Source organism: Chionomys nivalis, chromosome 14 (genome assembly GCF_950005125.1).
Source record: "Chionomys nivalis chromosome 14, mChiNiv1.1, whole genome shotgun sequence".
Taxonomy (NCBI): Eukaryota; Metazoa; Chordata; class Mammalia; order Rodentia; family Cricetidae; genus Chionomys; species Chionomys nivalis.
The window spans coordinates 3,905,242-3,922,164 of record NC_080099.1 but is presented as its reverse complement, the minus strand read 5'-3'; the positions used below and the strand labels follow the sequence as shown (position 1 = coordinate 3,922,164).

At 38.3% G+C, this 16,923-nt stretch overlaps 1 protein-coding gene across 1 annotated transcript in view; it reads right to left on the bottom strand.

Moving 5' to 3' along the window:
- The window catches only part of C14H18orf63 (chromosome 14 C18orf63 homolog), a 32,260-nt gene extending 15,574 nt beyond the window's left edge, over positions 1-16,686 (bottom strand). Inside the window, exons 1-7 of the mRNA XM_057789251.1 lie at positions 16,553-16,686; positions 14,791-14,869; positions 13,363-13,419; positions 9,787-9,898; positions 9,238-9,279; positions 7,814-7,890; positions 3,867-3,976 (exon numbers count right to left, since the gene is read on the bottom strand). Of these exons, the coding sequence (XP_057645234.1) occupies positions 3,867-3,976; positions 7,814-7,890; positions 9,238-9,279; positions 9,787-9,898; positions 13,363-13,419; positions 14,791-14,869; positions 16,553-16,686 (611 nt within the window). The remainder of the gene's footprint in view (positions 1-3,866; positions 3,977-7,813; positions 7,891-9,237; positions 9,280-9,786; positions 9,899-13,362; positions 13,420-14,790; positions 14,870-16,552) is intronic.
- Positions 16,687-16,923: the final 237 nt, after the last annotated feature.

Sequence of the window (16,923 nt, the reverse complement as noted above, 5' to 3'; positions counted from 1 at the left end):
TGGCTGTTCTTATGTGCATTTGAGGCTATGTCTTCTATTTTTCCATTGATCTACAAGTCCACTTTTGCATCATACTGGTTTTATTACTATTGCTGTGTAATGTGACTTAAAATATCTTATGTGATAATGGGTCATTATTACTTTTTAGATACAGGATTGCTGACATTATTCATGCCTTTTGTGCTTTCATATGAAGTTTAGAGTTTTTTTCTATCGCTCATATAGGGCTTAACTGAGAATGCATTGAAACTATAAACTGCTTTTTGTAGGATTATGTTTCAAAGTAGTAATTCTAACAATACACGAGCATTTCCTAGTCTTCCCATTTCCTGGTGACTTCCTCCATTTATTTCTTAAGAAATTAAAATTTTCATTGTAAAGACCTTTCAACTCCTTGGTTAGGTTTATTCCTGGGCATTTTCTCTCTCTCTCTCTCTCTCTCTCTCTCTCTCTCTCTCTCCTGAAGATATAGTGAACGGGCATGTTTCCATGGATTCCGTTCTCAGTATGTTTGTTATTGATGTGTGGGAAGGATGTTGAGCTTTGTAAGTTAATTTTGTATCCAGACACTTGCTGAAGTGATCATTTCTAATTTTCTGGTGCAATATTTGAGATCTCTTATATATAATATCAAACTATCTGCAAATAGGGATAGTTGTATCCCTTTAGTTTCCTTTTCTCTTCTTAATACTCTAGTTAGGGATTCAAGTACTATATTAAAGAGGAATGGAAATAGATAAATCCCTCTCTCATTCTTGATTTTAATGAGATTGCTTCAATCTCATTTTTCTCCATTTAGAATGTTGGCTAGTGGGTGTGACATTATATAGGCCCTTTCTACATCTATTGATATTTTTCTTTTTGATAATGCCATTTTAACAGATATGAGGTTATATCTCATTATGACTTCAATTTGGATTTCCCTATTATTATTGAATATTCATTTCCATGTGTTTATTAACTATCTGGATATCTTCTTTTGTCCATGTAAGTTGGGTTTAGTGGCATCTGCTTTTAAACCCAGCACTCATGAGGCAGAGGGAAAGGGTAACTCGGTGAGTTCAAAGACTGATTGTGAATTCTAGGACAGCCTGGGATGCACAATGAGACCCTGTCTGCAAGAAGAAGAGGAAGAAGAAGAGGACGAAGAGATGTCTATTTCTTTGTTAATTTGAAAATCAAGTTGTTATCTTGCTGTTGAATAGAGTTTTTGTATGTCTGCCCTGATGTGGGGAGTGTTTGCTCCCTCCTAAATTTAACTGACATTGTAACCACTGAAGAGGCAATTATGCTGGTCAGGTTCTGCTGACAATGCGTACAATGATGTAATTATCTCAGGTTTGAGTTCCTGATAAAATAGCAATCTTGGCCTTTTTGTGTGCCTTTCTGGACCTCTCTTTGCCTGTTCACTCTGGAATGACAGAGCAAAGAACTCAGTAGAAAGTTAATGTGCCGGCACTTTAGTCTCAGACTTCCTAGCTTCCAGCCCGATATGAGAAATAAGTTTGCATTGCATATAAATTATCCAAGAACAGACATTCTATTATAGAAGCACAAAATATTCTAAGATAAAAATGGTTTAGAAGTATTTTCTCATACTTCACGGTGATCCTCATTCTTTTGACTATTTTCTTTGGTATGCAGAAGAGTTTTAGTTTGATAAAGTTCTACTGATCCATTTCTACTTTTGTTGTACAATGTTTTGGGCCATATAAAAAATTCACCCCCAGATCAAAGCCATGATGCTTTCCTGAAGTTTTTAATGACGTTTTCATAGCATTAAATTATACATACTTAATTTACAGGATGCTGTTCTGTTCTGTCAGTCTGTATGTCTGCTTATTGTTTTAATTATTATAGGTTTGTAGGACAGTTTGAAATCAGAGTGTGATAACCCCAAAATTGTTCTAGCTCCTTGGGGTCTTTTATTTCCATATGAAATTAAAACTTTTTTCTATTTTTGAAGCATAGTATAATTTGGTAGGGATTACATAAAATTTCTAGACTAGATTGTGAATATTTTAATGGTTCTAATTTCTCTAATCCATGACTGAGCTCTCTTTACAATTATTTATGTCTTTTTCAATGCCTTTTAGAAGTATTTTTTCAATTTTAACTTTCATTTCTTTGTTAGATTTATTCTAGAATTTCTTTTTGTTAGCTACTTTGAATGAGATTGTTTATTAATTTCTTCTTTATATAGTCCCTATTTAAGTATGGAAATGCTGCTGGATTTTCCTGTTGTTGACGGTGGTGGTTTGAGACACAGGCTTGCTAAGTAATTGAGGTTAGTCTTGAGATCATGGTCTTCCTACCTCAGCCTCCTATGTTCTGGAATTATAGGTGTGTACCAGATACTATGGGTTATAAGTTGGTTCTATAGCATGCAACTCTTTGAATTCACTTCAGAGTTCTAGGTTTCGATGGAATCCTTAAGGTTGTCTATTTGTAGCATTAAATTGTTGCTGAGCAGTACAGTTAACCTCTTCCTTTCCAGTTATGGGGCTTTTCATTTTCTTCTCCTTCTAGGACCAGTATTGGGTTGAAGAGAAATCCTTGTCTTGTTTCTGATCTTAATGAAAAGCTTTCAACCTTCCACTATTAAAAATGACCTTACTGTGAGTTTATTATGTATGGCACTTACTTGTATTAAGTCTTAGTAACTGAACGGATTAGGAAAAACTGAGTCGACCTGCTACAAACAATGCACCAACCACAAATACGCACAAAATAGAAGAAAAAATGTTTCCATCTGCAGTGTGCCTGGTGCTTGTTAGATGGGGGGAAAGTCTGGTAAGAACTGAGCCACAATCATGCCCTTCCCTTGGATGCTTTACCATCTGTAAACCCTTTCTTAATTTTCCTGAGCAAGTTAAAACATTTTGGTAACAGAAATGAATCATTTTTTTCTGATAATACAAGACAAAACCAGTTCATATTAAATTATAATAATAAATCAGTATTAAGTAAACATTCATATATTAGAATTATTGTGGTACTGGGAAATTAGATAATTTTACTCTTTATTAAAAGCAGAACCAGCAAAAATGTGAAAACAGAATAAATTATTGTAGTGCTTCAAGAAGGGAGAGTTACAAACTCTGACAAACTGTTCTAGCACTTTTTAGTTTTGTTTTTTATGTATATAAGTGTTTTGCCTACATGAATGTATGTGTACCACATGTGTGCCTGGGGAAGAGGCCAGAAGGACACCAGATCCTCTGAAAGTAGTTACAAACAGTTGCAAGCTGTCGTGTAGGTGTGGAGAACTAACCAAGGTCCTCTGCGAGAGCAGCAAGTGTCCTTTACCACCAAACCCATCTCTCCTGTCCTGCTCCAGTACTTTCTAGTGATATAATTATGTTTTTTAAAAGTTCAAAGGAGTTTATAGTTTTGAACAAAATGTTAAGAAACAAATAAATTATCGAGTATTATAATATTCTGAGTCCACTAGTGATGGTTAATCTTCATTATCAACCCAACTGGATTTAGAATTAAATTAAATTAAATGTTCTGGCTACAGAACACTTCTAGATATCTCTGTGACATTTGGAGAAACTCCAGAAAGGACTGAGGGTGAAGTGAAAGCTTTTCCTAACCGTGGGTGGAACTTCTCATAGCCGGGGGCTCATAATAGAAGAGGGGAGATAAAGCCTGCCATACTGGCATTCTCCAATTGCTGCTTCTTGGCCTTTGTTACAAACTTTGCTGCCCCATTGTGATTCCACAGTGTGATGCTTTGAACTCTCTAACGCTGTCAGCCCAGAAAAACCTCCCCTCCCTGAAGTTTTTTCTACCAGATATTGTGGTCACGGTGGTGCAAAATAGTTCTTACATCAGCTGTGCCTTACAAACTAAAATCTTACCTTGGCAAAATGTAGCACCAGTTGCTTAGAATGGAATGTCTCTCAATGACAGCGTTCTGGTTGGTATAAAAATCCTCTATAACATGCTGAGAAATATCAAACTCCTGTAGCTTTTAAATGAAATAAGATTTCAACACATAAGTCCTCAAGGAATTTGCCACATAAAAGGAGACATTACGACAATATACACTGACCGTGGTTATGAACGTTTCGGGGATTCACGTGTTTTTGAATCACAACCTGATCAGTGCTGTGACACACCCCCTCTCTGCCACACAGGATACCTCGCAGGCCAGGTTTTCCTTTCCCTTTCATCCAGCGTTTTTGTTTTATGCTGAACTAAGACAGTTTTGATTATGTCAACTTAGAGAAATTAAATCCCTTCTGAAGGAATCTGTGTGTACATGTTTGCTCATGTGGTCATGTGTGAGTGGGGGCACCCCTGGCAGTCATTCCCTGGGAATATAATCCTTTTTGTTTGCTTTCTGAGACAGGGTCTCACTGGTCTGGAACTCTCAAGTAGGCCGGCCAGCAAGGTATAGGGGTCTGCTTGTTGCTGTCACGCCAGTGCTGGCATCACAAATACGTCCCACAATGCCCTTCTATTGTTAATGCAGGATCTGGTGGATCAACCCAGCAAGCACTAGACCAGATCAGGGAACTTTCCCAGCCCTGCGTTACACTTCCCCAGATTAGGGGACCTTCACAGCCCTGTGTTACACATCACCAGATCAGGGAACTTTCCCAGCCCTGTGTTACACGTCACCAGACTAGGGGACCTTCCCAGTCCTGTATCACACTTTTAAAAGACCAACTTCTGACAGAGCAGTGTCACACTACCCTTTGATATCCCTACTTCACCTCCTAGACTCCTTTCTTCCTCTTGCTTACATATCCTACCCAGAGAGGACCAGCTTCTATACAGACGTAAATGTTCACAGCTTATAGTTCAGCTGCCCTGGAGAGTCCTGTAAGATATTTCTTAAATTTAGACAGACAAAGGAAGGCCTCAAGTAAAAATAAAATATTAGCACGTAAAAAACACTGAGGATAGAGAGATGTGTGTCTCGATGCCTCACTCCCTACAAAGAGCAAAGCAACTCGGAGGAGCAATGTTCTCATTTCATTAATTGCCCACTTCTTTCTAGACCCTAACATAGCTAACGCCGCACTGTCTGTAGAAACCATTAGTACGCTAGTGATGTTGCTTAAAGCACGACTTACATTTTGATATTTCATCTCCTACTAGTAAAAGTCTTACACATCTAAGTCTACACCCATTTATTCTAGTATCACTTTTCTGAGTTCTTATTCCATCCCTTAAGACTACCAAAGTTCCAGACCTTCCATGGAGCCATTGGCAATTGTTAACTACTGGGAAAGTAAGGGTCAGTGTTCATTAAGAGTGTGTCCCCTTGCAGTTGACTATACTCCAGTAGAAAAACCACACATTCAGGAATATCTGGAAAGCCCACATTGGTCTTAAAGGGTTTTAAAGAAAAACAAAAAGGGGGCTGGAGAGATGGCTTAGAGGTTAAGAGCACTGACTGCTCTTCCAGAGGTCCTGAGTTCAATTCCCAGCAACCACATGGTGGCTCACAGCCATCTATAATGAGATTTGGTGCTCTCTTCTGGTATGCAAGCATACATGGAAGGAATGTTGTATACATAATAAGTAAATAAATCTTTAAAAAAAAAAGAAGGACAAAAAGTTGGGTGAAGAGGGATAGTGGATACGGGAAGACTTGGGTGAGGTGAATCTAATCAAAACATACAAAATTTGAAGTTCTCAAAGAACTTTTGAAAGAGAGCAATGGAAACCAGGGAACAGAGGAACTAAGAAAACGTCAATATGAAAAAGATGATAAGATATGTTAGGGACATACAGTAGTGTTGTAGTACTTGTGTGGCTTATGAAAGATCCCAGGTTCTATCCTAAGCACCAGAAGAAGGAAGAAAAAAAATAGTAAGAGCAACAAAACTCAGAACTGATAAGGACGTAGAATGTCCCGTGCAGGACAAGAAGTAACTTTTAATTTTTTTTAATTCATTTTACATTCCAACCACAGTTCTCCCTCCCACCTCTCCTTCCTCCCCTTCTCCCCCATCTGCTCCTCCCAAAGGGTAAGGCCTCCCCTGGGGAACCAACAAGGCCTGGTGCATTAAGCTGAGGCAGGACCAAGCCCCTCCTCCATGCATCAAGGCTGGGCATGGCAACCCACCATAGGGAATGGGCTCTGAAAAGCCAGCTCATGCACCAGGAACAGATCCTGGTCCCATGCAGGCTCCACAACTGTTGGTCTAGAGTTCGTGACTCCAACTAGTTGCAAATCAATGAAAGTGAACAGTGTGGAAGAAAAACTGAATCGTGACCTTCTGACTACCTTTGATGCCTGAGCCTCAATTCTTAGTTCTAACAGTAAAATTTATACAAAAATCTGAGATTAAGGGAAACTAAGTAGAATGTTCAAAGTGGCACTGTTATTGAATGAAGATCTGAGAGTTTTAATGTGAGTCTAAGCCAACTCTGAATGTTTCAGGTGTGAAAACAATGTTTATTTTTAAGTGTTCTCATCTTTATGCTGGCTTTTCTTCTGACCTCGACAAAATCTTTGGGAGGAGACACTTTGCACATGTACTACATATTGATACCCAATAAATGGCTGTCTGTAGAATAAACACAAATTGGTTTTCAGTTGCTTATTTTCCATATAATTAAAATTTCAGGGCAACAGTTTAATATTACATAAAACTTTTGGAACATATCCCTCAGGTAGTCATGTATTCAATTATAATATGAATATATCACCTTGAGTCAGTTTACACACATACATTTAGTATGGATGTCACTGGCTCTGTAATCTCATAGGCAGCAGCACTATTAGGAGGTGTGGCTTTGTTGAAGGAGGTGTGACCTTGGAGAAAGTGTGTCACTGTGGGGGTGGGCTTTGAGGTTTCTGATGCTCAGGATACCACCCAGTTTCTCAGATCATTTCCTGTTTCCTTCAAGATTTAGGGCTTTCAACTACTACTCCAGCACATGTCTGCCTGCATGCCCCATGCTCGCTATCATGATGACAATGGACGGAACCTCTGAAACTACAAGCGAGTCACCCCAATTAAATGTTCTCCTTATAAGAGTTGCTGTGGTCATGGTGACTCCTCATAGTGATAGAAACCCCAAGACAATGAGTTTTAGGAAACTAGTATAGTTTAACACAGTCTAAATTTGGAGAAATAACTATTATTTAAAAAATATGTATGGATTTTTTTAAAATAAAAAATAAGAGCTGAAATACCATTTCTTCCAATAATGATAAACTATCTTTAAAAGTTATCTAAATAAGATCAAAGTTTAGAAAACTACTGGAATTTCTACCTTAGAAGACTATATTTTAGATAGTAAGTTGTCTAATTCAAATTAGAAGCCTACAGTCCTAGTACTCAGGAGACAGAGGGAGAAACATAGCTACAAGTTCAAGGCTAGCAGGGCAGATACCAACTGCTAAGCGGCCTGAGCTATAAAATAGACCTTGTTTCAGAATGCCAAAACTAAACAAACAAATAACAGCAACAAACAACCAAACCCTTTAAAATGCTAGCACCAAACAATGGGCTTCTCTAAGACTTTAATTGACGTGTATATTTGTGCTCGGTTCACAGTAGCCCTTGGTCTCTCTTGTCTACCCTGCCTCCTGCTAGCTCCCTCCACTCCTTTTCTCTCCAAATACTCACCTTCTGTGTTCGTGTGTGTGTATCTGTGTATATATATATATATATATATATATATATGTATCCTGCATATGTGAGAAAACATTGCAATCGTTTTGGTAACAAACCCTTCCAATCAGCTTCTATGTTAAAAATTAAAATCAAACAGTAATAATAACATACATACACTAAGTATATTTAGATAAAGGAACTTATAGAAATCAAATATTTTGTACCTCAGGCGGTGGCAATCTGATAGTATAGACTTCTATACTTAAACAAACTTGTGTTTCTGTTACATTGATGTCTAATACTGGAAAAGAATTAACCATGAATTTTCTAGAATTAGTATTCTATCATAACATAAAATGAAGCATTTTAGTAACACATATTACTTTATCCAAGTTATACAGTAAGAATTTTTTACACATATAATAAAGTTTATCTAATGGACTATAGATTTGGCAGCCCACAGATCACACTTCTAAGACAAAGATAAGAAACAACAGGCTATATGTGGAAGGAGGCCCTACAACGGGATGACAGCAGGAGAGAAAAACTTCCTGCAGCCTGTAGAACACTCAATACGTTCTTTCCGCAAACCTGACATCTATTACTAATTCCAGTGAGGTCTCGTACCAGGCTCCTGACCTCAGAGTCGTCCCTGAAGCCTCTTCCTAGAGACCTTCCTTTCTCTCCTATATAAAGCTGTGCTGATGTGGCAGTCATGAGGACCTTGGAAGGAGGCAGTATCCGAAGAGACTCTGGGAGCTTCAGGGATGCTGACGATGCCGCTTCTTGATCAGAGGACCAGTTACAAGGCTGCTCTGACTTTGTAAAACTTTAGCAAGTATGCACTTAAAATATCTGAGGTTTAACTAAGTATGTTACATTTACACAAAAGTAAAAACAATCTTTTGACAGAAGCCTAAGAAATTTTCTCTTCTAAATTGTTATCTCAACTCTCTAGCTAAGGTCTCATGCTAACAAAGCTAAATTTAGGAAACAAACTCACTCATCCAGAGTGAGGTCAGAGCGACTGCCGCTGTGAACTGAATCACGGTTCAGCAGGACAGTCTGCTCAGCTCCAGGAGCTGGGGGCTATAGATGAGGACTGGAAGACTGGATCCAAACGATGGAGAACCTGCCATGTCTGGTTACTAATGCCTGCTGGAAGCTGATGATCCATCTGCTACCTCCGTAGGACTATTTACCAACCTACCTGCCTTCAAGGCAATATGCAGAGCAATTAGAGTGAATGTTATAATAAAGTCTGTCTTTGAGATTATTGATGTTCCTTTAGATTATTTTCAGGAGAAAAATAAGATTCTAATAAAAATAAGTTTTGACATAATACAATTTTTGATATGATTTTGAAAAATATATTAAAATACTTACAGAATTAAACAGCTTCACAATCATTTTCTTAAGTAGAGAAATTAAAATATAACTTTCCTCCCAACTAAGTGAATTTTTTCACAAGTAAGTAAATATATGTTTTTAATGAGAAGTAACTTCCTACGTGAATTCTGATTATAATTATGTCTTATTGTATCCTTGCATATGGTAATCACCAAGACTGTAACAACTCAACATTGGTTTTTAAACAACTGTTTGTCATCTTAATGCTTTGTCTATTGTTTTGAGCACTTTTACTTACCAATAGCACTTTGCTTTCCCATATGAGAAAGAAAATCTCTTCCTTAAAAAAATTCAAAGAAAATACCATATTATTATAATTCAGAAATAATCATTATTGACAAATATAACCATTTGAAGTGCTATAAAAATTATAAAACAAAATTCTAATGACAGCTCTTAGAAAAATATATAATCACTCAAAAAATACCTGTTCTCTGAAAAGGACCAAGATACCCAATACTTTCTTCAACAATTTATCTCTTGCTATAAAGTAGAAAACCATCAAACTTTAGAAGTAAATTCAAGATGGCTCTTTAGGCCCAACAAAAATGACAATCTGTTTATTTTATCAAATCTTCATAACGTGTTCATTCTTAAGTATCAAGAATTCTACTAATCAAAGCACTTCAAAGCAGCACCAGCAGGGCTCTGCATATTATCCCCGTAGAGAGATGACAGTGGTGTTATTGTGGGCTTGTCTAAGAACTCTTCACTAAAAGGAAGCCACCTTGAAATCAAAAATAGAAGTACATATAGAAGCAGTCCAGTGACTGGCCAGCGAAGTCACCTTGTACCAAGAGATGACCTGTTCTATTCCAGGCTGGAGCAAGTCTCGCGCTGAGGGAATACGAAAGGCAGCTTTGAAGAATTACAGGAATCACTCTTTGTGGAGTCTCCATCTGAGACAAAGAGAGAATATGGGCAAATTAAGAGCAATGCTGCATATCTGCATATCTATAATGCTATAAACTCTCTCAGACCAGCCTCCGATGAACTAAGCAATTCCAGGTAAAAACAACAGTTGTTCCTGTAATTAATACTATTTAGTTATAAGGCTAAAGAATTTAAGAGATGCTCATTTCGAAGCCACCAGTACGGCACTGTTACGTGCCAAAATTTCTTATTTAAGTCTAAACCGTACCCAATCTTCAACCATGCAGCATGGAGGAACACAAGAAAGAATGATATTATGGTTTGTTTATTTTTTCCACTGTAGTTTAACATTAGAAATGACTAAGTACAAAATTACACATGCAACGAAGCATTTATCTATATATACAGAGTCAATCTTTAATATTAATGCTTTCATTGCTGACTCCCAAGTAATTGGAATTGGATTTATTTCTCCCACTTGAAGTCTCTAAAAAAACTGGGCAAGTTATTTGAAACAACGGTTCATAAAATACTGGACATTATGGAACAAGGAAGAGGTATTCTCTATAGATGAAAAGTCAACAAGATGAGCCCTGGGAAATCACAGAGCCCATCTTGTGGGCTTTTCCTCTACAGACGATAACATGTCCCTGGTTTATTGTATAAAGAGGGTTTCCAGACTGTGGTCATAAAAGAGGCAATCTAGAGAGACTCTGTTAGTCTCTGTGAGCTGAAGTGACAGAGCTGAGGGTCCACAGAAGACAAAGAAGCTAGAAAGCCCCTGAGAGGAGGACACCATGGAGAATAGACTTCAGGCCAGCAGAGTCCCTGGGTTTTTGCTGAGTACGGACCAACACACACAGGTGAGAAAACTGCTGAAGTCAGAATGAAAACCAAGTGTGTTTGCTACATGAGCATTGAATACAATCCAAAAGATCTGCCCTGCACTCTGTTTTTTTTTTTGTTTTGTTTTGTTTTGTTTTTGTTTTTCGAGACAGGGTTTCTCTGTGGCTTTGGAGCCTGTCCTGGAACTAGCTTTTGTAGACCAGGCTGGTCTCGAACTCACAGAGATCCGCCTGCCTCTGCCTCCCAAGTGCTGGGATTAAAGGCGTGCGCCACCACCGCCCGGCTGCCCTGCACTCTGCAAGAAAGCAAGTGGAGAAGTGAGAGGGCCAAGAATTGTTTGGCAGTATTGACTGCTGGGACATCCACAATTACAGGTAGAGATTTTAATACCCTGATCCTAATCATTGACACAAGCAAACAGAAAACAAGAATGTGGTAGATTTATCATTATCAACCAATGAGACCCAGTTTACATCTATAAAATGCTGAATACTATAATAAGGCCAGAACACATATTGTTGTCAAGAGGACAAGGAACATTTATTAAATCTATAGTAGTTTATATTCTGGACCCTAAAAAAATTCAATTTTTTTTTAAATTAAAGCTTTATGAAACATCTTTCTAAATAATAATTGAATGAGAAAGCGTAGCAGAAAGACCCCTGGTAACCATTTGGAAACCATGCAGCCTGTTTGTAGCAGACCTTAGGAAGCACTTGTAACTGAAAAGTTAAAGGGCAGAACTACTTAGAGAACATGTAAAACACTAAACATATCTGTACTAGACAGGAATGATGTTCTTAACTCAGCGACATCGGTCATCATGTTAGGAAGCTAGAAAAAGGAGGGCAAAACAAAACCAAATTAAGTACAAGAAAATATTATAGACCAAAGCGGTGGGTGTGTATGTGGGGGGAATCAGTGAAATACAAAGTAGCAAAACAATAGAGAAAATCAATGAAACCTAACACCTCCTTAATCCTATCAATGACTGTCAACTCTCTAGCTGGACTGATCAGAGAATTAAGAAAAAGAAAAAAATTCAAAAAAGATCACACATATAACCAATGCTGGAAATCAGAAAGGAAGCCAGGCGGTGGTGGCTCACCTTTCATCCCAGCACTTGGGAGACAGAGGCAGGCGATCTCTGTGAGTTTGAAGTCAGCCTGGTCTACAAGAGCTAGTTCCAGGACAGCCACCAAAGCTACAGAGAAACCCTGTCTCGAAAAAAAAAAAAAAAAAAAGAAATCAGAAAGGAGAAATAACTTCATACTTTACAGCAAAGGAAAACAAGAGAACACCAAAGCAAATTTATTAAAACAAAATCCAAGTTCCAGACAGCCCTATGGATGAGTTTCATGAAACATTTAGGGAAGAAATAACAAAATCAGACATGACTTCTTTCAGAAAAGTTTTTTTTTTTTTAAAGGGAGGTTATATTTATTTATTACAATTCCTGGTGGTAGAGATCTTAACTGATCCATAAATACGACGGTTAATCTTAATTGTCAAATTGATTGTTTGAGAAGTGCCAAAGGGGTGAGTAAGACATACTTCTGGATGTGTCAGGGGTTTACAGGGAGGACTGGGGGTAGAATCCACTGTGAATGTGTCAGTGCCATCCCCACAGGCTGGAGCTGAGGCTAGGTTGAAAGCCTGAAAGTGCACTCTCTCCTCCCACCTAGGTGACATCGATGAACTGCTTTTCTTAGCTAAGCCTTCCCACCATAATGTGCTTAACCTTCTGAAGCCAGGACGCCCTGCCCAACACCCACACCCACTTTCTGCCTTCGAAGAAGCGCACCTTTAGTGGAATACAGTCTACAGTTTTGTTTCTCTTACATGTTAGATATATAATTATGAGAATGATTTCATCTCTTGGGATTTTGTTGTTTTTCTATGTCAAAATGGAGTAAATCTTTCATTGTGTCCTTAAATAAATGTTTGAGGTTTTTTCCCATGTTTAACAACAATTTGTGAGAAAGAGACTCCAAATTTTGTTTGCTGGTTAAGTTTTGGCTATCTATTTATTTTTGACAACTCTACACAAACTAGGGTCATCTGGAAAGAGGGAACCTCAACTGAGAAAATGCCTTCATCAGATTGGCAAGTCTGCTGGTCATTTTTTTTTTTTTTTTTGATTTTTCGAGACAGGGTTTCTCCGTAGCTTTTGGTTCCTGTCCTGGAACTAGCTCTTGTAGACCAGGCTGGCCTCGAACTCACAGAGATCCGCTTGCCTCTGCCTCCCGAGTGCTGGGATTAAAGGCGTGCGCCACCACCGCCCGGCTCTGCCGGTCATTTTTAAATTAATGATTGATGCTGGGATGAGGGCAGCTCAGTGTGGGGGCTGCCACCCCTGGGAAGGTGGTCCTGGTTATGTAAAAATGCAAGTTAAGTGAGCCATGTTACAGACGGGTGAGCTCCTCTATGGTCATGTCTGTTCTTCAGTTCCTGCCACTCCGTTCCTGTCTGGAATGCCTGCCCTGGCATGCTGTGGAGATGCACTGTGATGTGGAAGGATGAGCCCGATAAACACTTTTCTTCCTAAGTTGCTCTTTAGTTATGGTGTCTATCACAGCAACAGAAAGCACACCAGGACACTGATGAGAGAAGCCGACTATATATAATTATTTTAAACACATACCTTAGCTCCATATTTTTCAATATAGGCATGAAGTCTCCCAGATTTGAAAAACGGTATCTGTAACAGAAAGTCCTTTATAAAAAGGACTAAACATAGATCTTTAACAAAACACTGTTATACATAAATATTTTAAGTAAAATACAATGAAGGGCACAGATTTTGGCCATAGTTCTATATTTCTATTCTATATCCATTTGAAGAAAGAGACTATGAAAACCACTTTTTCCTTGACATAGGATCTGTGACAGGTTCACTGCCAAGGTGAAGTTGCCTGGTATTGACATGTTCTCCAAGCCATATAAAAGAAAAGGAAAACACATCTCATATAAGTACTTAACAACTTTTAAATATACAAGACATACTTAGATGTGGATGTGGAAAATGAACCTAAATAGAAATTTAAATTTAAAAGGCTTCCACCTACTAATGAAAGAAATGTAAGTATTAAAAGAATAGCAGACATTATTTGCTAAATGGGCATGGTATCACATTGACATCTAAATATATACATCTATGCCAATAGGTTACGCAGCTCTCAGTACCCTCCAGAGAAGCATCTTTATGCCGATGGTGATTAAGACAGAGTCAGCTAGTCTGTGTGCAGAGAATGAATGGCTAGGAGCTGCTCAGCCTGAAACGGGACAACTATATCATACTGCCTGCCCCTCAGGCTCATGGGACATCATGGAGGAAGGGACAGACAGAACAACTGTAAGAGCCAGAGGTCGGGGAGGACAGGTGGGAAAATAGTTTCTTCCATAGCTGACACTCAAATTCCCAGCAACTGTGGTGGCCTGCACGAAATCAAGACAATCAACATTCCCACAGGGGTGAGGGAGGGGCACCCAAGGTTCCACAACAAGCTGAAAAGTTATTGAGAGCTGATGGCTGCTAGGGAAGGGGTGTGATCCCTGTCAGGGTGACCACTGTAGTGGATGGCTCTACCACCACACATGCCTGCTCTGATTAGAGTCTGAAGATTATTTTTTAAGAAAGAGTACATGAAGTTGGGAGGAGGAAGAGGTGTGTATGGAAGGATTTGGAGGGGGAAAGGTGTGATGGAAATAAAGGGTACAAATATATGATTATCTCAAAGAATAATAAAAATGTTGATTTACTGAGATGAGAAATTTAAGTATAACTAAAATATTGATCAAAAGCATTGAAGCCCATGCTATCTTATCTATTGTACCATAACATGTTCTGTTCATTAGTGGTCTTTATTTCAGCACTTATATAAGATAAAGCTAAATATTAATTTAGAATCACAAGATAGATTTAAATGTCACACATATCAAGTTAATGGGACATTCACTCAAACTGAAATAGGGGTGGTCAGTCCGTCAGTCCCCATAAACAATCTTTCATTTCTGCTACCATACTTATTATTATTTATTAATATTGCTTCTAGGAATCAGCGATACTAACCGACATCACTACCCAGATTTGGTTTAATATTCCAGGCACAGGTGCTGTAAGAACATCTTCATGCAGCAGTAGCAGCTGCCTGTGGAGAAGGAACACATTATTTTCAAACTGAACTTGTCTACTGTCTATACTTGTATACTACTGAAATATTTAGAAACTTAGTCTAGCCTTTCACTTTTCTACCTATTTTGTTATTTTTCAAAGAGGTCAGAGATAACTTGTATTAAGTATGACTAAATTACACCCAAATAGGAAGGCTACAGATTTAAGATGGGGTAGCACTCCAAGACTGTCCTCCCCACTTCTGTCCTTAAGATTTTGCTTTGTTTTGCAACCATCTCACTATATAGTTCAGGATGCCTCTAATTTGGGATTCTTGCTCCTCAGCACCCAGACTGCTAGGATTATGTAAACTCAGTATTGCATTCAGCTTTCTCCTAGCAATCTTACAGGCTTTATTCTCCTCTGAGATAGTTATTTAAACACATAAGTTTGTCTTGAGTCCTTTGGGTGCCTCAAACAGTTAAAGGCACTGACACAAGTGAGTCCTTAACAATCAGATTTTAGTTGAGCTGTTCCTTAAAGATTATCTTGAGTCAGGAGTTGCAAGATAATTCTTATAGAAATATGTAGATAGAAGTTCCTGTCCCTGGTCCCACAGCTGTTAAATCCCAAAGAAATACACAGCGACTTATATTAATTATAAACTCTTTGGCCTATTATCTCAGGCTTATTTTTTAACTAGCTCTTACAATTTAAATTAACCCATAATTCGTATCTATGTTTAGCCATGTGGCTTGGAACCTTTTCTCACTGAGGCATTCTCATTGCTTCTGGAGCATCTGGCTGGTGACTCACTCTCCACCTTTCTTCTTCCCAGAATTCTCTTAGTTTGGTTGCCCCACCTATATTGCATGCCTGGCTACTGGCCAATCAGTGTTTTTTTTTTTTTTTTAACCAATACGAGTGACAAATCTTTACAGTGTACAAGAGCATTATCCCACATTGTCATGTTTTGACATAGAAATTTAGAAATTATGTTAATCTTTTTGTATCTTTAAGTGCCTTGTAAAGAGTATATAGCAAATATATATTATTTAGTATATTTGGGGGAGTCTGATTTAGTCCAAAAACTAAGTCTTTTTTTTTTTTTTTTTTTTTTTTTTTTTTTTTAGTTTTTCAAGACAGGGTTTCTCTGTGGTTTTGGAGCCTGTCCTGGAACTAGCTCTTGTAGACCAGGCTGGCCTCGAACTCACAGAGATCCGCCTGCCTCTGCCTCCCAAGTGCTGGGATTAAAGGCGTGCGCCACCACCGCCTGGCCAAAAACTAAGTCTTACAAAGAATTAAAATTTATTTTTTTATTTTATGTGCGTTGGTGTTTTGCCTGCATACATGTCTGTGTGAGGGTGTCAGTCCCTGGAACCGAGTCACAGACAGTTGTGAGCTTCCCTGTGGGTGCTGGGAATTGAACTCAGGTCCTCTGGAAGAACACCCAGGGCTTTCAACCACTGAACCATCTCTGCAGCCTTGAAAATTCAAAATTTGTAAAGCTCACAAGAGGTCACAAATATAAAAACTTAACAATGAGATATTTACCTCAAGCATTTTAACTCCCTTTTAAAATGTAATCTAATATACCTGATTCTTTGCTTTCAAAATAGAGATACAGATATAGTAGATGTTTTGAAGGAAAACCCCCCTAAAATAGCTATAATGGGATTTTCAAAGTCTAAAGGCTCAGAGAGAAGGCACATGTTTTTACCTGCACATCTTGATCTGTGTACTCCTAATCTCTGTTTCTGCCATCCTGCTACTCAATGTTATCTGGACAGCAGCAACTTTGTGTAAATCTGGAAGTAGGATAAAGAACAGGGATGGCTGCCTCGTCTCATTCATACTTTCGTGTTGACTGTGCTTCAGCAAGCAGGTCCGTCACAGACACACAGCTGTAGAAAAACACACATCAACAGTTTAACCATAAGGTTTCAATACTAACTCAGCAGATTGTATTTGATGTCATGTTAGAATAAGAAAATAAAAATGAATTAGTAAACTTTAGCCAAAAAGCCAAAAATCACCATTTCAGCTTCATGGTCTTCTAAATCACTTGTCTTTAGACAGGTTTTATTAAAA